Raw genomic sequence first — 27724 nt, 5'->3', positions numbered from 1 at the left:
ACAAATATATTTGTCATACTTATAGTATGTAAATCATTAACAACATAAAAATTACGATATATTGATCATAACTTTTGATAACCAAGGATCAAGACATCTTTGTTTCTTTAAAAGACAAACTATCAGGGGCACCTGAATGGCTCAGTCATTTAAGGGTCTGACTCTTGGGTTTTGGCTTAGGTCGTGATCTCACGGTTCTTGAGTTCAAGCCCCATGCAGAGTGCAGAGCCTGCTTGGAATTCTCTCTCTCCCTCTATCCTTCCCTTGCACACAATCTCTCTCTCTCTCTCTCTCTCTCTCTCTCTTCATTGGGAAGAACAAAAAAGTTATCTAGAAGCTTCAGGGAAGAGAGTGTTGAAGTTAACTAAAACCTTGTAAAATTAACTAAAATTTGAGATTATTGTAAGTAACCAATCATTTTGAAAAGATCATCTATTTGATCTTGACATTCTCGTTTTAGCAGCACAGAGATTACAGTATTAGGTAGTGATGGTGGGCAAGTATCCATAACATAGCAAATCACACTGTGGTGAAAATTATTTATGGACATCATAATATGAACAGAATTGTTGATTTTCAACATTTAGAATCAAACTGTAGACAAATCAGAGAAGACCTTTTTTAAAAACAATATTTAAATATTATAAACATAAAAATGTATGATGAAAGAAGCTGAGGTGAATGAGCAGGTGTGGAATTAAGGGAATCCAGTGATGCCTTTCTGAAGTTGATGAACCAGGAAAACAATTTTACATACTGTTTTTATTTAAATTTACCAAAACCATCCAATAGAAAAAATATGTAATAAATATTTGGCTGTCATCATTGGGAGGTGGCAGCTGGGGTAGTGAAACTTTATCTTTTACAATAGACAATAGTTATTGTCTATGACTGATATATCATCAGTGAAGGATACATATATCAGAGCAATGATAGGAACAACTAAAAGAACTAAATGCCAATGTGGTTGTAATCAGTAGAAGAGGATTTTAAGGGCCAAATCAAGGAACAGTTGTTTTCATTATATGTTGATTTATACAGATTAGTATTTTACCATATGCATAAATTATTTGAAGTGTCAGAACTATCATCTTATAGGCATAGAAATTCCCAATTTTCCATTAATATTTTAAGCTTATTTGTTATGATTCAAAAATACCTTTTTTGTAGCTATTTCTATCTTTGGTATTATAAAACATTCTTTGATAGTTTATTTGTTTGGGGTGAGTTCTACTATTAGAGTTGAAATATTTCTTTTACTTTTTCAGTCAAGATTTTCATAAAAAAAAAAAGACGGAGCTCTTTCCTTCAAAAAACCTAAGAACAAGGACACCTGGGTAACTTAGATGGTTAAGTGTCTAACTTCCGCTCAGGTTATGATCTCACATTTTGTGAGTTCCAGCCCCGTGTCGGGCTCTGTGCTGACAGCTCAGAGCCTGGAGTTTACTTCAGATTCTTTGTCTCCCCCTCTTTCTGTTCCTCACTTGCTTGCATTCTGTCTGTCTGTCTGTCTCTGAATAATAAAGATTTAAAAAATAAAAAAACCTAAGAACAAATTAATATAAATACATTTTAAGGAAAATTTAACATAAGTTTAAACCAAGTAAGTGCTACCTCCTATCAGCTTTTTCACAAGGATAAACAGAGGAAAAAATATGAGAAACTAGAAGGACAGTGAATAGAAAAGAAAGTGTTGCCGCACTCCATTTAAGAGTAATTCTGTAAAACATAATAGAAAAAATGATCCTCTTGCCAATAAGCAGGAAATTCGCCTGAATATACTTTAGAATAAAATGCATAAAAGAGACTTATTAGTAATAGATTAAGTAAGTTGTGTGTTGCTAAAATAATATTTTTCCATATCACCCTGGAAACATATTAAAAATGTAAAAATGTTGCCGAGAGAGTACAAAGAAAACATCCAGGGAAAAAAAAAACCAACTAAATGTTGTATATTCCTGGTTGACTTCTAAGAATATTTGTTACGTAATATTTTATGAAAATTTGGCTCCAGAAAATATACACTATCAGAAATTGGCTAAGATTGTAGGTGAAGTTAGGCACAATAAATTTTTAGACTTCTAACAAGCAACCTAAAATGATTTAACATTGTTTTTTTTAAATGTATACGGAAACATTTGCTTGTTCTCAATTCATTATGAAAATCTAATGTTATTCTTTATATATTTTTTCCTGGTAACTTCAACATCATACAAATACTATAAGTCATTTTACACTTATACTCCAAATTACATATTGTTATTGAAAGACCAGATGCTGTATGATCATAATAGACAGATTGTAAGCAGCAAGCATAGGTTTAATTCCTCACTTTGACACTTAGGAACTATGTGACTTTGGAACCGGGTACTTCTCTGTGATTCAAATTAATCCTCTTTAAAGTGAGGATTCAAATACCTTCCACTTCATAGGATATTTTGAAGATTAAGTGAAATAATGCTTGAAGTGTCAAGCATAAACTAATGAGGGCTAAATGATATTAGTCCACTCCTTTTATTTCTCTATTGATAAAAGTTAAGGGCAAGAGATAAGGGGTTTATTCAAAGTTGACAAAAGTGACAATCCTGGGTTGAAATTAGTTTCTTTATCCTTAGAAAGAAATATGTAGAGTTTGGGCTTAGGAGACAGAAAAAATACCTGGTAACTAGAGACATGCCTCAGCAATATTGCAGGTTAGGTTCTAGACCATTGCAATAAAGCAACTATTGTTGTAAAGTGAGTCAAATGAAGAGTTTTTGGTTTCCTAGTGCAGATAAAAGGTATGTTTATACTATAGTGTGTCTATTAGGTGTGCAATAGTATATCTAAAAACCCATTTACTTTATTACTGAAAATTGCTAACCATCATCTGAACTTTCACGGAATCATAATCTTTCTGTTGTTGGAGGGTCTCGCTTCAAAGTTGAGGGCTGCTGACTGATCAGGGTGGTGGTTGCCGAAGATTGGGGTGGCTGTGGCAATTCCTTAAAATAAGACAACACTCAAGTTTGAAAACATCAATTGACTATCTTTCATGAACAATCACACTGTAGGATACAATGCTGTTTGACAACATTTTACTGACTGTAGAACCTCTTTAAAACTTGAAGTCAATCCTCTAAAGTCCTGTTGCTGCTTTAACTAAGTTTATGTAATATTTTAAATGCTTCGGTGTCACTTCAAAAATCTTCACAGTATCTTCAACAAGAGTAGATTCCATTTCAAAAAAACAATTTCTTTGCTCATGTATAAGAAGCAACTCCTCATACATTTAAGTTTGATCATGATATTGTAGCAATTCAGTCACATCTTCAGGTTATACTTCTAATTCTTGTTCTCTGGCCATTTCTCTGTACTTGCGTCCTCCATTGAAGTCTGGAGCCCCTCAAATTCATCCACAAGGATTGGAATCAACTTTTTTCAAGCTTTTTTCATGTTGATATTTTGACCTCTTCACATGAATCATAAAGTTCTTAATGACATCTAGAATGGTGAGTCTTCCCCAAAAAGGTTTCAATTTACTTTGCCCAGATCCATCACAGAAATCACTGCCTATGGAAGCTGTAGTTTTAAGTGCATTTCTTTAAAAATAATGCTTGAAAGTCAAAATTACTTCATGATTCCTGGACTGCAGAATGAGCGTTAACGGGTATGAAAAAGTTAATGTCATTTTTCATCTCCATCAGAGCTCTTGGGTGATCAGGTACACCGTCAATGAGCAGTCATATTTGGAACAGAATCTTTTCTTCTGAACAATAAGTTTCAACAGAGGTCTTAAAACATTCAGTAAACATGTTGTAAACAAATGTGTTATCATCTAGGTCTTGCAATTCCATTTTTAGAGCTTAGGTAGAGTGGATTTAGCATAATTCTTAAGGACCTTGGGATTTTTGGAATGGTCAATGAACATGGCTTTAATTTAAAGTCATCAGTTTCATTAGCCTCTAGCAAGACAGTCAGCCTGTTCTTTGAAGCTTTGAAGCCAGGCAGTGACTTCTTCTCTCTAGTTATGAAAGTCCTGGATGGTATCTTCTTCCTATAAAAGGTTGTTTCATTTATACTGAAAATCTGTTCCTTAGTGTGGCCACCTTCATTAGTGATCTTAGCTAGGTCTTCTGGATAACTTGCTGCAGCTTCTACACCAGCAATTGCTGCTTTATCTTGCACTGTTCTGTTATGGAGATACCTTTTTTCCTTAAATCTTATGACGCAACCTCTGCTAGCTTCCAACATTTCTTCTGCAACTTCCTTACATCTTTCAGCCTTAGACTTGAAGAGTTAAGGTCTTGATCTGCATTAGGTTTTGGCTTAAGTGAATGTTGCAGCAAATTTGATCTTCTATCTATACCACTCAAACTTTTTTACATGAGCAATAAGGTTGTTATTCTTTCTTATTATTAATGTATTCACTGGAGTAGAACACATAATATCCTTCAAGAATTATCCTTTGCCTTCACAACTTGGTTATCTGTTGGGTACAAAAGGCTTAACTTTTGGCCTGTCGTGGCTTTTAACATGTCTTCTTCATGAAGCTTAATTATTTCTAGCTTTTGATTTAAATTAAGAGACATGTGACCCTTTGTTTTACTTTAACACTTAAAGGCCATATTAGAGTTATTAATTGGCCTAATTTCAACATTGCTGTGTCTCAGGAAAGAGGGAGTCTCAAGGAAAGAGACAGACCGGAGACCGTCAGGGGAACAATCAGAGCACACACATTTATCGATTAAGTTCATATCCGGGTGCAGTTTGTGGCACCCGAAAACAATTACAGTAATAATTTAATATATAAGGCCACTGATTACAGACCATAATAACAAATATAACAATATTGAAAAACTTTGAAATATTATGAGAATGACCAAAATGTGACATAGAGACTTGATGTGAACAAGTGATTTTAGAAAAATAACACTGATAGACTTGCTTGATGCAGGATTGCTTCAAACCTTCAGTTTAAAAAAAAAAAGTAATATCTTTAAAGCACAATTAAAAGAAACTGCAATAAAATGAGGTATGCTGTATTTTAAGCTGGATATATCCTTTAGCTTTAAGACCTTCAGTTTCCTCATGTGTCCAACTTGGATACCAATAACACCTACAGGTTGTGAGGAGCAAATGAAATGACAGAGTACCTTGCACAAAATAGATGTCAGGTATATATTATTTTTGTCATTTCACCCCATATTCTACATATTTATTGTGCTCTCTCAACCCTACTGGATTGGCTGAAATGGATTATATGTTGGGAATGGGAAGTGAGCAGTGGTAGAAGAAGGAACAAATGTTTATTAAATGCAAATTATATACAACAAGTAATTTGTCTGCATCGTTTCATTTAACTGGCATTATGCTGAAGTCGCTCTTTCTATAACCACTACTGATATTCAAATGCCAAAGCATCATATCACAAGACATTCCTCCTGAATTTAAAAGTAAAGTTCTTTCTTCCAAGGCAGACTTCCTCAACTTCCGGGAAACTGCTTTCTCCTGTTTCTCATTCCCACCTCTTTAAACCATCCACAGATTCCTCTTTCCTTCCATAGGCCAGTGCATATCAGTCTTTTCGAGACCTCTCACTTTTTATACCTCAGTAGATCTTCAGTGTTTCTTCTAAATCAGCTTTCTCCCCTCAGATGTGTAAATACAGATTTGTCTACATTTGGATGGACCAGAGACTCCTTAAACACACTGTGTCTAATATTGAACTTACCGATTTTCCTTTTGAAACTAGATAGTTTTACAAAGTTTTCACCTTGGTTTTATCATCATAATCTTCTCAGGAGTTATCATTAACTTGCAGGCACCTTACCTTCCTTAAATTCAATCAGTCAACAAGTCCTGAGCATTTTGCATCTAAAATATTTCTTACATCTCTCACCTACTTCTTATCCTTAATACTTAAATCACTATTCTCTCAAGCTTCAATTATTGCCAACCTCTCAACTGCTCTTGTTTTTCCATTCCTGCACTGTCATATTTAACCTTCACACATTCTTACTTAGATGTTTAAAAATCCAAATATAACCTCTCTTCTACACGTTGAATTCACTGAATTCAGACTGGTTTGTTCAAACATTTACTCAAAATATTATTACTCTGTTATTCATTATTCACGAATATTTAAAATATGATTTCCAAATAAACTAGTTAAACTAATAGTGAAATTAGTTTGTGTTGTAACTAAAAAAAAAAAAAAACCCGCAAAAGCCATGAAGACCTTCAAGATATGCTCTTAAAATTAATTTTGGAGGTATATATTGAAATAGAATTTTACTTTTGTAAGCATTTTGAAATTGAAAAATATGTAGGTATATTTTACATTCTTTAACTTGTGAATAGAAACATCAATCCCTTGGGGCAGAGTTAAGATGGCTGAGTAGTAGGGGGACCCTATGCTTGCCTTGTCCCTTAAACATAGTTAGATAAATATCAAATCATTCTGACACCCAAGAATGATCTGAGGACTGAGAGAACAACTATGGAACTAGAAGGAGTAAAGAGGCCACCTCATGGAAGGTAGAAGGAGCTAGGACGTGATTTGTGGGTGAAAAGAATCATGAGTGCTGTAGAAGTGAGGGAGCTCTGATCACGGAGAGAAGGGAGAGAGAGAGAGAGCGAGTGAGCGAGCATGTGTGCCATATACAGGGGATTGCACAAGAACACATTTCCCCAAAACTATTCACTGGGAAAATGAGAAGAGCTGATTACTGTAAGTTTTTAAGCAACAGAGCTCAAAGTCCATGCCATCAGCGAGGTGGATCATAGTGAGCATACAGATAGCCTTGTGGAGAAGGACAGAGGCTTGGGAGTGGGCAGCGTGGACTGAGGATCCCCTGCGTAACGCTGGCAGAGACAACTCCTCTTCCTGGAGTACATTTAGGAGAAATGACACTGTCTCTCAGTGGACAAGAGAGCCAGTGGGTGCCACCGAACCTCCCTGTTCGTTGGCATAAGGGCAGAGCCACCTGCTGGGAGCAGTTAACCTAGATATTGGCTGTTGTGCTTTGCCATAAATGCCAAGCTCCTGTGTATTCATGCAATTGCTCTTCTGGGACTAACCAGCATCAGGCACAGCATGGTAAGTCCTTCAAGCAAAGGATCAGTACAGGTCTGCACTATGCTAGGTCCCTAAATTTGTAGTTTTGAAACCCAGTTGGCACACCTGAGATGGAACACAGAAGCACTGCTCTGCTAGATGGGCAGACAATTTGGACATAGACAGGGTGAAGGCAAGGTTCTGAGGAATGCCTGGGAGACATGAAAGGAGATTGTTCACTCTCCTATGAGGGCTTCCTAAATAGCATCAGCCATGAACTTCCCTTTCAGGGGACCATAGAGTGGGCTGATACCATTTTTATCTCCTGCCAGTCAGCCCATTTGGACTTCAGTGAGTGGCACAGAACCCACAGTGGAGGCTTGAGCTGCTTACACCAAGCCCCATCTCCTACACTCTGCAGGTGCTTCTGAACTAGGACAAGTATACTGAAGAGTCAGATCAGCATGAGTCTGTCCCACAGAAAACCAGCACTAACTGCCCCCTGACACGTACCAAGTCTACTGACAATAGAGTGCTATAAATTTTCAGCTACGTGCAAATCAGATCCAGCCATTTTTTAACAAGCAGGCCAAAACACACCTGGTTAAAACTTGCCACACACCTGACAAGATCCAAACACTCTCCACTGTAGGCAAGGTGAAACTCTGCAGAGGACTAACCTGAGTGAAAGAGCAGCCAAAACACAACAACTGAATGCACACAGCATACACAAGAAAACATTTCCTGAAGTGCCAAGCCCTGGTCCATATATGACATATTTTTAATATAGCCATTACTTGAAGAAATAGAAAATATAATAGGCTTTTCTAACACACAGAAAGTAGAGACTTAGGCAAAATGTTAAGACATCTAAAAGAAGAACAAGAAAAGGTCAGAGCCAGGGATCTAACCAAAACAGATATAAAAGTTATGCCTGAACCAGGTTTTATTTTTTTATATTTATTCATTTATTTTTTAAAATTAGTGTTTATTTATTCTTGGGAAAGAGAGAGAGAAACAGAGCACAAGAAGGGGATGGGCAGAGAGAGAGGGAGACACATAATCCACAGCAGGGTCCAGGCTCCTAGCTGTCAGCCCAGAGCCTGATGAGGGTCTTAAACTTACAAACCGCGAGATCATGACCTCAGATGCTTAACCAACTGAGCCATCCAGGCACCCCATCTGAACCAGATTTTAGAAGAACAATCATAAGTATACTACCTGGGCTGAGAAAAGCATTGAAGAAACTATAGAGACCCTTACTGCAGAGAAAAAAAGTTTTAAAAACTAGTCAACCTGAAGTAAAAAATGCTGTAACTGAGATGCAAAAGTGACTGTATATAATGACCACAAGGAAGGAAGAAGAAGAGGAATGAATACATGATATAGAAATAAAATTATGGAAATAATAAAGCTGAAAAGAGGAGAGAAAGAAAAATGTTGGATCAGAAATGTAGACTTGGAAAAAAAAAAAAAAAAAAAAAAAAAGAAATGTAGACTTGGGGAATTCAGTGGCTCCATAAAGTATAATAACATTCATATCATAAGAATCCTAGAAGAAGAAAGGAGAGAAAAAGGGTTGGAAGATTTATCTGAGTAAATTATAGCTGAAATCATCCAAGTTCAGGAGGCAAAGGAAACACCTATCAAAATCAACAAAAGCAGGCCAACACTAAGACATATCTAGTAAGAATTACAAAATACAGAAATAAGTAAAACATCCTGAGAGCAGAAAGGGAAAAGACATTCCTAACTTACACAGGAAGACAGATCAGGTTCATATCAGACCTGTCCACAGAAATTTGGCAGGCCAGAAGGGAGTGGTATGATGTATTCAACATACTGAATGGGGAAATTATGCAGTCAAGAATACTTTATCCAGTAAGGTTATCATTCAAAATAGAAGGAGAGAGAGAGTTTGTCAGACAAACAAAAACTAAAGGAATTCACGACCATTAAACCAGACCTGCAAGAAATATTAAAGAGACTCTTTGAATGGGAAAGTAAGACTAAAAGCAATAAAGACTGGTAAGTAACAGTGAAAATCTCTACTACTTTACAGGTAACACAATGGCACTAAATTCATATCTATTCATAATCACTCTGAATATAAAGGTTCTAAATGCTCTAATCAAAAGATATAGGATATCAGAATGGATAAAAATACAAGACCCATCTATATGCCACCTATAAGAGACTCATTTTAGATATAAAGACACCTGCAGATTGAAAGTGAAGAAGAAAGCAGTAGTATCCATACCTATATCAGTCAAACTAGATTTTATTTTATTTTATTTTTTCTATTTTGGGAGAGAGAGAGAGAGAGGGAGGTAGAGAGAGAGAATCTAAAGGAGGCTCCACACCCAATGCAGAGCCCAGCATGGGGCTTGGTTTCCCACCTGTGAGATTGTGACCTTTGCTGAAACCGATAATTGGATACTTAAGCAACTGAGTCACCCAGGTGCTCTCAGTCAAACTAGAGTTTAAACCAAAGACTCCACCAACAGATGAAGAAGGTTACTATATCATTATAAAGGGGTCTATCCAATCAGAAGATCTAATAATTATAAAGATTTATGCCCCAAATTGGGATAACCCAAATACATAAATCATCAAACATAAAGAATCTCATTCATAATAATACAATAATATTAGAGGACTCTAACATCACACTTACAGCAATGGACAGATCATTGAAGCAGAAAATCAATAAGGAAACTATGGTTTTGGATGACATACTGGAACAGATGGCCTTACAGATACATTCAGAACATTTCATCCTAAAGCAATAGAATACATATTTTCAAGTGTACATGGAACATTCTCAAGAAAAGATCACATACTCGGTAATAAATCAGCCCTCAGCAAAGACAAAAAGATTGAGATCATACCCTGCATATTTTCTGGCCATAATACTATGAAACCTGAAGTCAAACAGAAGAACAAATTTGAAAAGACCACAAATACATGGAGGTTAAAGAACATTCTATTAAAGAACGAAAAAGTTAACCAGGAAATTAAAGAAGAAATTTAAAAAAATACATGGAAACAAATGAAAATGAAAACACAAGAGTCCAAGCTTTTTGGGATTCAGCAAAAGAGGTATATATATAGCAATACAGGCCTAAATCAAGAAGCAAGAAAAGTCTCAAATACACAATGTAACCTTACCTAAAAGAGCTAGAAAAGAAACAGCAAATAAGGCCTAAAGCCAGCAGAAGAAGGCAAATAATAAAGATTAGAGCAGAAATAAATGATATAGAAACAACAAAAACAAGTAGAATAATCAGTGAAACTAGGAGCTGAATGTTTGATAGGATTAATAAAATTAATATAGTGCTAGCCAGACTTATCCAAAAGAAAATATAAAGGACCCAAATATATAAAACCATGAATGAAGGAGAAGAGATCACCACCAACACCATAGAAATACAAGAGATTATAAGAGAATATTGTGAGAAATTATATGCCAACATATTGGCCAATCCAAAAGAAATGTATAAATCTTGAGAAACATAAACAACCAAAACTGAAACAGAAAGAAATACAGAATTTGAACTGACCCATAACCAGCAAAGATTGAATTAATAATAAAAAAATCTTCCAACAAACAAAATCCAGGTCTAGATGGCTTCCCAGGGGGATTTCTACCAACTGTATAAAGAAGAATTAATACCTATTCTTCTCAAACTATTCCAAAATATAAAATTGGAAGGAAAATTTTTAAACTCATTTTATGAGGCCAGAATTACCTTGATTGCAAAGCCAGACAAAGACCCCACTAGAAAGGAGAATTATAGGAGAATATCCATGGTGAACATGAATGGAAAAAGTTTCAACAAGATGCTAGCAAATTGAATCCAACAATAAATTAAAAGAATCGTTCACCATGATCAAGTGATATTTATTCGTGGGTTTCAGGAGTGGTTCAACATTCACAAATCAATCCATGTAATATGCCACATTAATAAAAGAAAGGATAAGAACTATATAATCCTTTCAATAAATGAAAAAAAACCCCACATTTGACAAAGTACAACATTCATTCTTTATAAAAGAAACAAAATAAGGATACAGAGAACCTACTTCAACCTCATAAAGACCATATACAAAAGACCCATTGCTGATATAATTCTCAATGGGGAAAAATTGACAGCTTTTCCATTACAGTCAGGAACAAGACAGGGATGTCTACTTTCACCATTGTTATTTAACATAGTACTAGAAGTCCTAGCTTCAGCAATAAGACAACAGAAAGAAATAAAAGTCATCCAAATCAGCAAGAAAGAAGTCAAACTTTCACTATTCATAGGAGACATAATATTCTATGTAGAAAACTGAAAATCGCCACCAGAAATTTGCTAGAACTGATACATAAATTCAACCATGACACAGAATACAAAATTAATATACAAAAATCTGTCTCATTTCTATACAGCAATAATGAAGCAGCAGAAAGTGTAATCAAAGAATCCATCCTATTTTAATTGAATCAAAATCAAAAGATACCCAGAAATAAATCCAACCAAAGAGGTAAATTAAAACTACAGAAAACTCATGAAAGAAATGGAAGATGATACAAAGAAATGGAAAAACATTCCATACTTATAGATCGGAAGAACAGATATTATAATGTCTATACTACCCAAAGCAAGCCACACAGTTAATCCAATCCATATCAAAATAACACCAGTATTTTTCACAGAGCTAGAACAAGCAATTGTAAAATTGTATGGAATCACAGAAGACCCCGATTTCAAAGCAATCATGAAAAATAAAAGCAAAGCCGGAGGCATCACAATTCCAGACCTTAAACTATATTACAAAGCTATAGTCATTAAGACAGTATGGTACTGGCGCAAAAACACACACAGATCAATGCAACAGAATACAAAACCCAGAGATGGGATCTATGTGCCCAAACTATATGGTCAGGTCATCTTCAACAGAGCAGGAAAGAATATCTGATGTAAAGAAGATAGTTTATTCAACAAATGGTGTTGGGAAAACTGGACAGCAACATGCAGAAGAATAAAACTGTATCAGTTTCTTACACCAATACTCAAAATTCAAAATGATTGAAAGACCTAAATGTGAAATAGGGGACCATCAAAATCCTAGAGGAGAACACAGGCAGCAACTTCTTTGATCTTGCCAGTAGCTACTTCTTACTAGACATTTCTCTGGAAACAAGGGAAACAAAAGCAAAAATGAACTACTGAGACTTCAGCAAGATAAAAAGCTTTTGCACAGTAAAGAAAATAATCTACAAAAGTAAAAGGCAACCTATGCAGTTGGAGAAGATATTTGCAAATGACATATTTAATAAAAGGTTAGTATCCAAAATCTACAAAGAACTTACAAAACTCAACACCCAATAAATAATCTAGTTAAGAAATGGGCAGAAGACATGTATAGGCATTTTTCTAAAGTAGACATACAGATGACTAACAGACACATGAGAAGATGCTCAACATCACTCATCATCAAGGAAATACAAATCAAAACCACAATGAGATACCACCTCACATCTGTCAGAATGGCTAAAATTAACAAAACAACAGCAATGATTGTTGGCAAGGATATGGAAAAAAAGGGAACACTCTTCCACTGTTGTTGGGAATGGAAACTGGTTCACCCACTCTGGAAAACAGTATGGAGGTTTCTCAAATAGTTAAAAATAGAACTACTCTACTACCCAACAATTGTATTAATTGGTATTTACACAAGGAATACAAAAAAAGTAATCCAAAGAGACAAATGCCTTCCGATGTTTATAGTATCATCAGCAACAATAACCAAATTATAGAAAGAGTCCAAATGTTCATCAACTGATGAATGGATGAAGAATATGTGGAAAATATATACATATATATATTAAAAAAGAATGAAATTTTGCCATTTGCACATGGATGGAACTAAAGTCATTATGCTAAATGAAATAAGTCAGTCAGAGAAAGACAAGTACCATATGATTTCACTCATATGTGGAATTTAAGAAATGAAATAGATGAACATGAGGGAAGGAAGAAAAAGAGAGAGGGAAGGAAACCATAATGAACTCTTAACTATAGAGAACAAACTGAGGTTTTCAGGAGGAGGGGTGGGGAGATGGGCTAAATGGGGATGGGATTTAAGGAGAGCACTTGTGTGATCACTGGGTGTTATATGTAAATGATGAATCACTAAATTCTTCTCTTGAAACCAATAGTACACTATATGTTAACTAACTAAATTTTAACTAGAAACTTGAAACAAACAAAGAACAATCAATCACACAATTGAATTTTTTTTCAATTTAGACATTCACAATGTAACCTATAATTTGATACATAATTAACAGAATGTATTATATTACTAAGATAAAGTTGGTCATTCAGTAAATTCATTAACAGTAATTCATCAAAAGTGTTAAAGGTAGTATCACCAAATAAAGAAGTATAGAGTAATATATACAGTGCCTTAAGTTCAACTAAATTACTTATTCTAAATATATTTTACAGAACAAGAATATATTCTCATGTTTTTTGTTTTTAATTCATTCTGGCTCATGCTTTTTGTACAAAATACATATATCTAAAGTAGTAATCTATTTTTTCTATCTTCTGAAATATCAAATCCATTTTTTATGGAACTATATAAATACTTCATTGACTGCTTTCCTTTCTTATTTTGAGGCTTGTAATTATCATCAGGATCCTGGGAATTCATTGAAACTTGCAAACAGCTAGTAAGCTACATAAAGAAACTATAATTTAAACTCTAAAATACTATTCTAAAAGACTATTCAGAGTATGTAATGCTAACTTTAAATATATTTTATGATTCCTATATTTACAAAAAAATTCTCAGAAGATCTTCTAAATACAAAAATATTGGCCTCTCTTCCATATTTGAAAAAAAATATAAATCTCTATTAGAAGTGGAATAGCAAACGTCATAATCTTACACTATCTTTAATATTGGTGGAGAACAATACTGTTTAATATAGGGCAGATTTTATTTATTTAGATACATATTGTGTGGATGAGGGACAACGGGCATGTGTATTAATGGAAAGAGTGTGGTTTTGAACCTTTCTTTGTGATTATGTAATTATTTATTTTCTTCCTGGCACTAAGCTTGAGTGAAATGTGGTTTCTGGGTTAGGATATAAATCTCTACAGTACAAAGAAGATGAGACCAGTATAAAAAAGGTTCAAAGGCAGAGACAGTTTGAATAACAGTATCCCTCTGTTCAGTGCAATTTTATTTGTTCTTTCAAGAAATGTACACATTTTACCATGTGAATCTCAGGAAAAGGATTGGCTGATGTCAAACTCTTATGAATCTTAACATATCTATTTTAAATCCAGAATTGTTCAGTTTCTGACTTCTTTCTGTTGTCTCTAATATCCAACTGTAAGTGATGGCAGATCATACCACAGTGGACATGGATTCTGATTGGGTTTGTGTCAGGTCTAATTTTCTGGCATCCATTCCATACTTGTTAAATATAGTGACTATCACTCCTGCTTTTAGAAGGAGTGTTTATATTGTATTTTGTAAAGAAGTATTTTCAAATAGGGTCACCTGGGTGCCTCAGTCGGTTAAGTGTCCAACTCTTGATTTTGGCTCAGGTCATGATCTCACTGTTCGTGGAATCGAGACCCATGTTGGGCTCTGTGCTGGCAGCATGGAGCCTGCTTGGGATTCTCTCTCTCCTCTCTGTCTCCCTCTCCCTCTGCTTGTGTTCTCTCACTCTCTAGATAAATAAATAAACAGTTTTTAAAAAAGAATTATTTTGAAATAATACATTAGATATACATTTGAAAGGAGTTAAATGAAGACTACATATAAACAGCCCTTTGGTAATATAGGAACTCACACAGGGCTATCCCCAATTTTATACCTGAAAACATACAACTGTATAAACTTAAGATACAAAATTTCTCACTAGAATTCGTAGGGAAGATAATGATTAACCACAACAATTTTATACAGAAAATGAAATATTTATGTAAAATCTGAAATCAGTCACTTAATTAGCAACACAAAAAATAGTTCTTCAAGGAAGAACTACAGCAATCTCCACATTTCAAACCATCCCTTTCTAAATATGGTCAATGATATTGTAATGGTGTTGTGTGGTGACAGAGGATAGCTAACCTATTTGATGAGCATACCATAAACTACAGAGATGTAGAATCACTATGTTGTACATCTGAAACTAATGAAACATTGTCAATTATACTAAAAAATAGAAGTGGCAAATATACATATGCACACTGGAATATTTTCCAGCCATAAGAAAGGTGGGCATCCTGTTATATGTGACAACATGGATAAACCTTGAGTGCATTTTATGCTGAATGATACAAATCAGACAGAGGAAGACAAATCTCATATGATCATCAGTGTATGATAACATTTATTGGTGAAATAAAAAAAAAACCAAAACAACTACAACAAGAACAACAAAAAAACAAATTCATGAAACAGAGTAAAATGGTGGTTACTAGGTAGTCAGGGCCAGGGTTATAGGCCATATGGTATTCAGGGGTACAAACTTGCAATTAACAGTAAATAAGACCTAAGAACCTAATTTACAGTATACCAAATAGAGAACAATATTGTATTATAAATATCAAATGTGTTATGAGACTAGAACTTTATTCTAACCACTAAAAAGAAATTATAATTATGTAACATGATAGGTGCTAATTACAAGTACAAAGGTAATCATGTTATAATACATGTATATGTATCAAATTAACAGGTATAAGCTTTAAATTTAGTGCTATGTATCAAATATATTTCAACTAAAAATAAATGAATAAAACCATCCCTTTCCAGGTTATGTTCTGTTTCTGAACAAATATTAATATTAATCCAAAGATTTTTTCAAATATTCCAAAAGATTATGCTTCATTTTAATTTTAAATTATTATTAAACACTTCTCAATAATTTTATTTAATTTTATTTTTCTGTGACTCTAATTAAATTAAGGGAAAATTTATCATTTATGAATATCACTTTTAATGGACAAGTATGCATGTTCTTTTTAAATTTTTAAAATATTTTATTTATTTCTGAGAGAGAGAAAGAGAGAGAGAGAGACAGTGTGAGCAGGGGAGAATCAGAGAGAGAGGGAAATACAGAATCTGAAGCAGGCTCCAGGCTCTGAGCTAGCTGTCAGCACAGAGTCCAATGCAGGGCTTGAACCCACGAACCATGAGATCGTGACGTGAGCGAAAGTAGGATGCTTAACTGACTGAGCTACCCAGGCGCTCCCAAGTATGCATGTTCTAAGAGCATTTTAATTCATTGTTGTTCAGTGTTTCCTACTGAAAATTCATCCCATCATCATACAGGGGGATTGTTAAAAATCCATATGAGAAATAAATGCTAAAACCAATTATTTTGCCAGTTGGAAAAAGGCATAAATAATTTCTTACACAATGTTCTTTCTTTAAATACATTCATTTATAATCATAGCATGGTAATTAAGTAAATTATGTTTCCTAATACGGCTCTGCAGGATCCAGAGCAATGAAGTGAATATAGAAAAAGATGACCATGTCAGATGACAGAGTTCATCCCCGTATTTTGTCTTTTTGTGGTTAAAGCCTATCAAGTTTCTAGCTAGCATAGTGATGGACAACAAAAGACTTTACAAACCTGTAGCTCCATGAATATTTATAAAAACATTTAAGTCAGCCTTAGATGAGGTATCTTTCATTAAAAGGGGAGCTCTTTTTGTTTAGGTTGTTGATCTCTGACTCCACACATATCTTTGGTGGGCACCAATGATCTCTGATACAAGAAGGACTCACAAAAATGACTTCTCTACATGGTGCCTGATGCAGATCCTAAGCAAGAACAAAAGCAAGGACAATGTCCTTGTAATTGTTGTTAAACCCATTGTTCTTAAAAATGTGTGGCTGAGATCAAGTCTCAGTGTTTGAAAAATATGTCTCTGTGTCACCTTCAGCAACAACATATGAATCAAATCTTTTTTTCTAACTTTCTAGTAGCATCGTGCCAACGTCACACAAATACACACAAATTTTGATATAAATGAAGTAGCAAAGGCAAGTACAGAAGAATTTGAGTCTTTAAATAAATGAACTGCACAAACTATAATTGCTAAGACAATGAAAGGAATGAAGGTACAGGCATTGCCTGTTTATTGACTAACAGACATGTGAAAAAATGCTCAACATCACTCATCATCAATGAAATAGAAATCAAAACCACAATGAAATACCACCCCGCATCTGTCAGAATGGATACAATAAAGTCAGGAAATAAAAGATGTTAGCAAGGATGAGGAGAAAGAGGAATACTTTTGCACTGTTGGTGGGAATGCAAACTGGTATAGCAACTCTAGAAAATGGTATGGAGTTTCCTCAAAAAATTAAAAATTAAAGTAACTTACCCTAGCAATTGCACTAATACATATTTATCCAAATGATACACAAGTGGTGATTCAAAGGGCACATTCACTCATTGTTTATAGCAGCACTATCAACAATAATCAAATTATGGAAAGAACCCAAACGTCCATCGACTGATGAATGGATCAAAGGAGATGTGGTATACAATGGAATATTACCTGGCAATCAAAAAGAATGAAATTTTGCTATTTGCAACAATGTGATGGAACTAGGATAAATTATGCTAAATGAAACAGTCAGTCAGAAAAGGACAAATATATGATTTCACTCATGTGGAATTTAAGAAACAAAACAGATGAACATAAGGGAAGGGAAGAAAAAATAAGATAAAAAGAGGGAGGAGAACCATAAAAGATTCTTAAATACAGAGAAAAAACTGAAGTTTGCTAGAGGAGCGGTGGGGGGGGGATGGGCTAGATGGGTATTAAAGAGGTTATTTGTGGGGCAAGCACTAGATGTTATATGTAAGTGATGAATCACTAAATTCTACTTCTGAAACCAAAGGAAAAAAAAATATTTATAATGGGGGAAGGGAAGAAAGAAAGAACAAAAGAGAGAGGAAACAAACCATAAGAGACTCTTTTTTTTTTTTTTAATGTTTTATTTATTTCTGAGAGAGAGATAGAGACAGCATGAGCAGGGGAAGGTCAGGGAGAGAAGGACACACAGAATCTGAAACGGGCTCCAGGCTCTGAGCTAGCTGTCGGCACAGAGCCTGATGCGGGGCTCGAACCCACGAACCAGGAGATCATGACCTGAGCCGAAGTTGGACGCTTAACCGACTGAGCCACCCAGGCGCCCCAGAGACTCTCAAACATAGAGAGCAAACAGAGTTGATGGAGGGAGGCCAGTGGGGGGATGGGCTAGATAGATGATGGGCATAATGAGGGCATTTGTTATGATGTACACTGGGTGTTGTATGTAAGTGATGGATCACTTAATTCTACTCCTGAAACCAATAATGCACTGTGTGTAAACTAATCAGAATTTAAATAAAAGTTTAAAAAGGAATCTATCGATCAATCAATCGATCGATAGATATCTTTCCTGAAAATCTTCAATGACTAGAGATCGTGTTTTTAGTTACAAAAATAATATCCTGAACAACTTAGGTTAATACATTTAAAATCTAAATAAGCAGAAGCTTGTTGGATAAAGCTTAGATTAACATAATTGTATGAAAAAGATACATACACACACTCACACACACACTCTGCAAAGGCCAGTAATTATGAAGAGAATGTGAAAGATTTATCAAAGAAAATAACCAGTAATGGCTCCTAGGCCACATAATTTTACTGCAGAGTTATGTCAATCCCTCAATGCACAGGGGCTCTTGGGTGGCTCAGTCGGTTGAGCATCCAACTTCAGCTCAGGTCATGATCTCACGGTTGGGGGTTTAAGCCCTACATTGGGCTTTGAGCTGACAGCCCAGAGCCCTGAAGCCTGCTTCAGATTCTGTGTCTGTCTCTTTCTCTCCCCCTCCCCTGTTCATGCTCATGCTCTCTCTCAGAAATAAATAAAAATTAAAAAAATTTTAAAAAACCTCTCAATGCACAGGTAATTTGCAGTGTATAAATACTATTAACTATAAAGAAATGAAAAGTCTCCAAGATTGTGTACCCAATTTGATAAAAAAAACATAAAAATAAAATTTAAAATGACATTTAATGTATGAAAAATATCTGTAATTTATTAGAATTCAACAGCATTTAAAGGTGTCATCAATTAACATGAAACAGAAATTCAATGATGGTTTAATTTGAGGAAATATATCCACAAATCTATATGCTTTATATATTTTTCTATCTTGCCAACAAAAAAACTGAAACTCATAAGTTTAAATATAATACCAAAGGTTGCGCACCTAGTGTAGAATTGTAATTCTAAAATCTATACTTTTAGCAAATAAATAATGCTACCCCCACCAGATAACGACACAATAAAATAGAAAAAAAATTCTATAAAAGAGTTACACGCACACACACACACACACACACATGCACACATGCACACAAATTAAAATTAGGAGCAAGCAATCTAGTATGCAGGCTAACGGTTACTGTAATTGAGTATCTATTTAACTTTGATACTCTTAAATGAAGCAAAATGAGAAAGAGATTGAATTACGTGATTCCCAGCTTCTGATAGAAGGAAACTTGAATTGTACCAAAAAAGGCAGGTGAGGATGTAGTGGAAACTATGAACCACAGACCCCCAAAAATCAGTTTGTCTGTTTTTATTAGCAGTCTATAAATCACCCAGTCAAGCTAATTAACATTCCTATCCTCACATAGTTTCCATTTTGTGTGTGTGCTGTGTGTGGTGAGAACACCTGATATTACTGTTTTAGCAAATCTGTAATATTCAATATGGTGTTATTAACCACAGTCATCATGCAGTACCCTGGATCTCTAGACTTATTCAACCTTTGTAGCTGAGGCTCTGCACTCTTTGACCAACCGCTTCCCATTTCCCCCATCTCCTTGTGCTTGGTAACCACTTTTCTACTCTCTGATTCTATGTATTCAATTTCTTTTAGGTTCCATATATAAGAGAGATCACATAGTTTTTCTCTTTCTTTTTCTGGCTTACTTCACTTAGTATAGTGTCGTCCAGGTTCATCCATGTTGCTGAATTTGGTGGGAACTTCGTTTTTAGTATACACAGGGAATGGGATATTAAATATCACTATTTCTCTACTCATCCTTCAATGAACATTAGTTTGTTCCCATATCTTGGCTATTGTACATAATGCTGTAGTGAGCATGGGAATGCAGATATCTGTTTAAGGTACTGATTTCCTTCCTTGGATATATACCTAGAAGTGGTATTTCTGGATCATATGGTAGTTCTTTTTTAGCCTTTTTATGAAACTCCATACTATTTTCCATAATGGCTTTACCAATTTACATTCAAACCAACGGTGTACAAGAGTTTCCTTTCTTCCACATCTTCACCAGCAGCTATTTTCTTTTATCTTTTTGATAATGTTGAAATTTTTATGGGATCTTTTCCATTTGCATTGCTATCTCCACTCCAATTCAGCATTTCAAATTTTGAAGGTATTTGAATGTGTGTAGGTATATCTTAGGGGTGAGGGTAAACAGCATTAAAGTGATATTATTTAAAACTAATAAAATGTGCAGTGCCTGGGCAGTTCAGTCAGTTAAGCAACCAACTTTGATTTGGCTCAGGTCATGATCTCACAGCTTGTGGGTTTGAACCCCACATTGGGTTCTGTGCTGGCAGTATGGAGCCTGCTTGAGATTATCTCCCTCCCTTTCTTTCTGCCCCTGCCCTGCTCTCTCCCTTTCTCTCTCAAAAGAATATATAAACTAAAACATGTTTTAATTAATAAAAAATTTTAAGTTTTTAAGAAATATTTTATTAATTTCTGAGAGAGACAGAGACAGAAGGTGAACAGCAGAGGGCCAGAGAGAGAGGGAGAAACAGAATCCAAAGCAGGCTTCAGGCTCTGTGCTATTAGCATGGAGCCTAATGCGGGGCTCAAACTCATGAACTCCAAGATCATGACCTGAGCTGAAGTCGGATGCTTAACCGACTGAGTCACCCAGGTGCTCCTAATTAATAAAAACTTAAGAGATTAGAAAGGTAAAACCATAATAGCTATAGAAAACACATAATTACAAAAAAATTATTTGGGGGATTAGAATACTCAAATTTGAAACCTAAAGGAAGTATCATTTAAAGGGTTTTCTGAACCAAGCCAGTCAAGTGTATAACCGAATGGAACACTTATGGCATATATGATAGGTCTAAAATTCACGGTGCTTACAGACCAATGTAGTGTAGATCATATAAGCTATGTCTAGGGTACATTTCTTTGAATTTGGATTTACCAACTGCAAAATAAACATTTTCTAAGGTCATTTCCACTGCTATCTTTGATCCTGCAAGTACCTTCTAAGATTTAGGGCTGCATTACATATTATATGGAAACTCTGAAAAAATGGTCTATTCATAGTCTATGATCACAATTATGAATCTAATATTAACCTGGCTATGTAAAATATATTTGCTTTAAAAATCATCTAAAATGTCAATCAATGGACTTTAAATAAAGTTGATTAATCTTCCAAATAATCATTCTGTGTTTGTGACCAAATGATAAAATTTTTAAAAATGGTGGGCAGGGACAAGAAAGTAATACACCACAGGGACCTAGAAGCAGTTGGTCTTTGTAATTTTAACTTTATGGGTTAGGAAAACAAAAAATGTAAGGTTAAGTTACTGATTTAAGAGAGATAGGTATGCCTATTTACCTATGCAAATATGGGATCTGGAATTTCAAAACTGTAAATTGTTTTCTTTGAATTTTTTAACATTTATTTATTTTTGAGAGACAGAGTGTAAGTGGAGGATGGGCAGAGAGAGAGAGGGAGACACAGAATCCGAAGCAGGTTCCAGGCTCTGCTCAGAGCTCAATTCAAGGCTTGAAACCCTGTACTATGAGATCATGGCCTGAGCTGAAGTTGGATGCATAACTGACTGAGCCACTCAGGTGCTCCTGTAAACTGTTGTTTTTTTTTGTTGTTGTTTTTAATTTTGTTTAATTGCAAGTATACACTTGGACCTATTTATGCATATCCATTGTTGAATACATTAGGAGAACAGAAGAGAAATTAAAATTTTTTACTACATAAACAAAATATATTTTTTAATTATTTATTCTGGGGGGGGAGAGAAAGTTTGCAAACATGGACATGGGAAGAGTAAAAAGAGAGAAAGAGAGAGACACACACACAAAGAGAGAAAGAGAGAGAGAGAGAGAGAGAATCCCAAGTAGGTTCTTCTCTGCCATGCAGAGCCTGATGTGGGGCTGGAACCCATGAACCTTGAGATAATGACCTGGGGCTAAATCAAGAATAAGAAGTTTAACTGACTGAGTCACCCAGGTGTCCCTAAAGGAAATATATTTTTTATTTGTTTTAGTATATTACAAGTTGATTTGAAGAATTTATTTGACTCTTAACAGAGTGAAAACATAATCTGTTATCAAATTCACCTCAAACGTAGGAAGTCAGAAAGATTCAAAAACTATTTGATTGTTGGTAGTTTCTTCCTTGATTTTTCTAAAACAGAGATGCTATTAAATAGAATTTCCTACACTTCCCAAGTCAGTCTACCAAAGGCATACTTCTTTTTTTTTTTTTTTTTTTTTTTTTTTTACAAATAGTTTATTGTCAAATTAGTTTTTACATAACACTCAGTGCTCATCCCCAAAGTGCCCTCCTTCATGCCCATCCCCCCCTCCCCCCCACATCCATCAGTCCTCAGTTTTTGTCAGCATTCAAGAGTCTCTCATGGTTTGCCTCTCTCCCTTTCCCCCACCATTTCCGCCCTTCTTCTCCCCCTTGGTCCTCTGTCAAGTTCCTCCTAATCCTCCTATACGTGCAAACATATGGTATTTGTCCTTCTCTGCCTGACTTATTTCGCTCAGCATAACACCCTCAAGGTCCATCCATGTTGCTACACATGGCCAGATTTCATTGTTTCTCATTGCCATGTAGTATTCCATGGTATAGATAAACCACATCTTCTTGATCCATTCATCTGTTGATGGACACTTAGGCTCTTTCCATGTTTTAGCTATTGTGGAGAGTGCTGCTATGAACATTGGGGTACATGTGCTCCTATGCCTCAGCATTTCTGTATCCCTTGGGTAAATTCCTAGCAGTGCTATTGCTGGGTCATAAGGGAGTTCTATTGTTAGTTTCCTGAGGAACCTCCACACTGTTTTCCAGAGGGGCTGTACCAGTTTACATTCCCACCAACAGTGTAGGAGGGTGCCCGTTTCTCCACATCCTCGCCAGCATCTAGAGTTCTCTGATTTGCTCATTTTAGCCACTCTGACTGGCGTGAGGTGGTATCTCAGTGTGGTTTTGATTTGTATTTCCCTGATGAGGAGGGATGCTGAGCATCGTTTCATGTGTCTGTTGGCATACTTCTAATGTAAAAGACAGTTGAAAGATTAGAAATGATACTGAACTAAATTTTACATTTCCCATGTCTCTTGGCCTTTCGCAATGTGTAGGAATGACATTCACAATGTTCTGTACCGCTTTTTCACAGCAGCTAGCAAAATCCCGTACTTGCTTTGCCCTGACAATCCATCAGAACAGGATTATTTTAAACTCTTCTTGCCTCTCTTTTCACACACACTTGAACACAAATGATCTTTATCCCCTGATGATATGACTTTATAAAAAGGCTCCTTGACATACTAAGATAGACATTATACAGAGAATTTGAGCAACATTGTTTATTCACAAGGGATCATTTTCTCAAATGTGTTACCTTCTATATTTAATGCATATTAAGTTCCTTTTGCAGTTTGTGGGAGAACAGGACAAATTGATCACCTCAAAAGTATCTTCTCATTCAAAAGTAAGTTCACATGCAGGGAATCTTACTGAAGGGAAACTTTGTTGAAGGACATGATGTATTAGAAGTATGCACTAATTACGATTACTCCTTTTCAAATATTCTTCATAGCCTCCAATGAAAAGAATGAGACATGGATATTGAATACCCAGGTAGGATTTACTTCGTACCTGAAGCAGGTTTCAGAGGAGAATGTATTCAGTTATGTAAACAGGGAGTGGATATGAGGAAGGCAGAGATATGAAAGTAATTCAGTTGAGGTCATGCTAAATGTCCTTATCTGGACTATGCTAGAAAGAGTGGATTGGGATTATAGGAGGGTGAGAATCCTGAAGCAATCAAGCTCTGATGCTGGCCATATGCTGGTGTAAGGCAACAGAGGTGGCTTCAAGAACAGGGCCCCCAGAAAGCAGCTCCTCTTTCTAATCATTGTTTCTTGGCTTTTTGGCTAAGATCAAGTGTAGATTCCTCTTCCACCAGTTGTGTTTGTGCACATTGCCTAGTGTCTGAGCACTAGCTTACCATTAATTTGCAAATCAATTTACTTTTGAGTAGTAAAATTGACCTAGTTGTGTTATTAAAGGTGATATGATAATATATTTTTTCATGTTTTTAATGTTTATTTATTTTTGAGACAGAGATACAGAGCACGAGCAGGGGAAGGGCAGAGAGAGAGGGAGACAGAATTGGAAGCAGGCTCCAGGCTCTGAGCTGTCAGCACAGAGTCTGGTGTGGGGCTCACACACACTAGCTGTCAGGTCATGATCTGAACTGAAGTAGGACACATAGCCCACTGAGCCACCTGGGTGCCCTGGTTTTCATTTTTAAATGATCTTAAATATTACCTAATGAGTAAAGTCCAATATAAGTAGTATAATTAAAGTTCAAAAGTTTTATAATCATTATACTGTATACCTGAAAATAATATTACACTGTATATTAACTAACTGGAGTTTAAATAAAAACTAAAACAAAATAAAACATTTTGTTTGTAATAAAATATAAACATGGTATACCATGTTTAAGAAAATAAATAATTTAGGGGTTCCTGGGTAGCTCGGTCATTTGAACGTCTGGTTTTGACTCAGGTCATGATCTCATGGTTTGTGAGTTTGAGCCCCACGTCAGGCTCTCTGCCATCAGTGCAGAGTCTGCTTCAGTTTCTCTGCCCTCCCTATTGCCCTTTCCCCTCCTCTCTCTCTCAAAAAAAAAAAAATTAAAAAAAGAAAATACATAATTTATATTAAATGAACTTCATATTAACTAATAGTTTTCCTATCCATTTATCCATTATTGATTTTTTTTTCAGAAAAAAGGTCAAAAATCATTGTCTTCATTAAGAAATCACAATAATTATTATTAAATTATAAGATTTATATGCTTATAAAATATATGATAAATGATGACAATGCTCTTTAAAATAATCTTTCACTTAAAGGAGGAATATCTATTCCTTGTATTTCCTTCCTTATCTGTAGTTGTGAATAACTGAAACCAGCAGCTATAGAGATATTTTTAAAGGCATAAACAGCACCTCAAACACGTAAGTAATACTGTGTAAACTACAATAAATAATTTACAAAAGATCAAATTGCATATAATAACACATATGGAGTTAAATATATTTCATTATTTTATTATTAGGCAGCAAACTGATGAAAAGATTTAAAGACTCCAGACCTACTCAAATGAAAGCTTAATTAATTAAATTATTCTGTAGGAAAATGTTCATATACACATACATACTATATATATATATATATATATAACATATATTTTTTTCTATGATAGACCCCTTTATTTTAAAAGTTTCTTACTAAGCCTAGTTTCACATCTGATCAAATTCCTGTATCCCCCACTGTTTTACCACTGTCTTGCTCTAAAAGAAAAAAAGGAACATCAAACACATTTTAGACACAATAACTTATAGAAGGCATTTCTTTAGATTTTTCATATATGGTGAACATGTAAAAAAGAGGCATCCAACTGTTACTATCAAGATAAATAGGGATCTGTAGAAAAATGTCACTTGCTAAAATAATTGAGACTAAAGAAAAAAACCTTCACTTACAAGGTAATAATGTTAGGCAGACAGTTCATTGTGTAATTTAATGACAACATTGATTGCAAAACATTTTAATAGAGAAAACAAATACAAAACTATGAATGAGTGTTTATCACTTACCTCTCTTAATATTTCTGCTTGTACTTGTGGACTTATCTGAAGGACATGGGCAACGTCCCTCACATTTGACTGAGATCTGTTTTCCTAAGACACATGCCTGATATTCTAGTTTGCACTGCATACAAAGAGAAAAAAAAATAGTTATTTAGATACATTTAGTTAAACTAACAGAAAGTCACATGCTATCTGATTCTATTACACATGCTATGGTACAAGGCAAATGAATAGCATGGAATGAAGAACATTACACCTGTTTTCAAATCTATGAGTTCTAATTCCTAATCATGGTATTTGGAACTAGTTCCTTAAATGTTCTCAGTCTCAATTTTTTTAATATGAGTAATTGGGATAATAACAGAATCTACTGAGTTTTAAGAATCAAACAGGCAGTTTTCCTGGAACAACAGCTACCTTGAACTGGGCTCTCAGTAAATGTAACACAAGCTGAATGAAATTACAGTCAAACATTCAAAATTATTATAGCACATGAAGCTTGGGGGTGTATTGGAATTGCTTTGTTTTGTTTTCAGTTTAGCTTGGTTTTGCTTTGCTTTTCTTTGTAAACATTACTCTTCGTAAAAATTTTAAGCCTGAGTACCTTAACTCATTCTTAATGTTTCATAACTGCACAATTTGACATGATTTTTAAAATTGTAAGCCTACTCCATCTTTTAAGAGGCAATAATTAGTTTCCTACTTTAAAAGAAATAGATCTTGCTAATTCTGAAGTAATGTGATTTCTTTAGTGGCTACGTACATAATTTACTCAGTGCAAATTATTTTAAAATTAAATAGGGCAGACTTTCTGGCTCCAATTGACAAATGCACCAGTGACTAATTTAATTCAGCTTCAGCTGATACCAAGAAGCACAGAATACACCCAATGACTAATCAGATTACTCATATCTGTAAAACATTTTTTCTTTGTCAAATAACTCTTTAATGGACAGGCTAAATTCATAATGAGTCTTTCAACAAATGAGTAAAAACTATACTTGGAATATTTTTGTAGTAGCTTAATGGGCCTTTTTTTGGAGGAATAAATTCTTTCAAAGAAATTATTTTTTATTATTCAATGTTTAAGTAATTAAAGGAAATGATTTTGACTTATAAAGTTACAATGGATTTTAAATGTGATTAAAATGCCCATTAGCTAATCAAAAGTAGAAATAAATAAGAAATTATAAGCACTTTATTGAAACTCAGATAAGTTACATAAAATTTTGAGACTTCAAATTAATATATATTATTTTACTGTAACTTATATTAACATAATATTTTAGAAATCTGGATCTGGTGTATGGAAATTCTGACTTATGACAAAATTAAGAAAAGTTCAAGAACAATTGTAAATCTGAGCAGACAAAGCCAAAAGTCAATACTAATTATAGCTAATACTGAATTTTAAAATATGAAAATATGTTAGCTCCCTCCAAAGATGTGCTATGCCATACCCCTTTATATTCCAAATGTGGTTTATTTTAAAAGTGTTTTTTTATTCAAAGGAAATGAAAGCCAGAAAAATAATTGTATGAACAACAGAAATACATGAGTTGTTAGTTTAAAAAAAAGTTTCACCTCTTAGATAACTTTCTTTGACAAAGCACAAATTTCAAAGCTGTCTAAAATTTGCGTATGGTGAAATTATAGTT

General features: G+C 34.7%; 1 protein-coding gene across 2 annotated transcripts in view; it reads right to left on the bottom strand.

Moving 5' to 3' along the window:
- SPOCK3 (SPARC (osteonectin), cwcv and kazal like domains proteoglycan 3) overlaps positions 1–27724 on the bottom strand; it is a 472976-nt gene that overhangs the window by 120092 nt on the left and 325160 nt on the right. For both annotated transcript variants that reach the window (XM_039221777.1, XM_039221778.1), the window contains one exon: positions 26073–26187. In XM_039221777.1, the coding sequence (XP_039077708.1) occupies positions 26073–26187 (115 nt within the window). The remainder of the gene's footprint in view (positions 1–26072; positions 26188–27724) is intronic.

Source organism: Hyaena hyaena, unplaced genomic scaffold (assembly GCF_003009895.1).
Source record: "Hyaena hyaena isolate Hyena2069 unplaced genomic scaffold, ASM300989v1 scaffold_1010, whole genome shotgun sequence".
Classification (NCBI taxonomy): Eukaryota; Metazoa; Chordata; class Mammalia; order Carnivora; family Hyaenidae; genus Hyaena; species Hyaena hyaena.
This window is presented reverse-complemented; position numbering and strand designations above follow the sequence as displayed.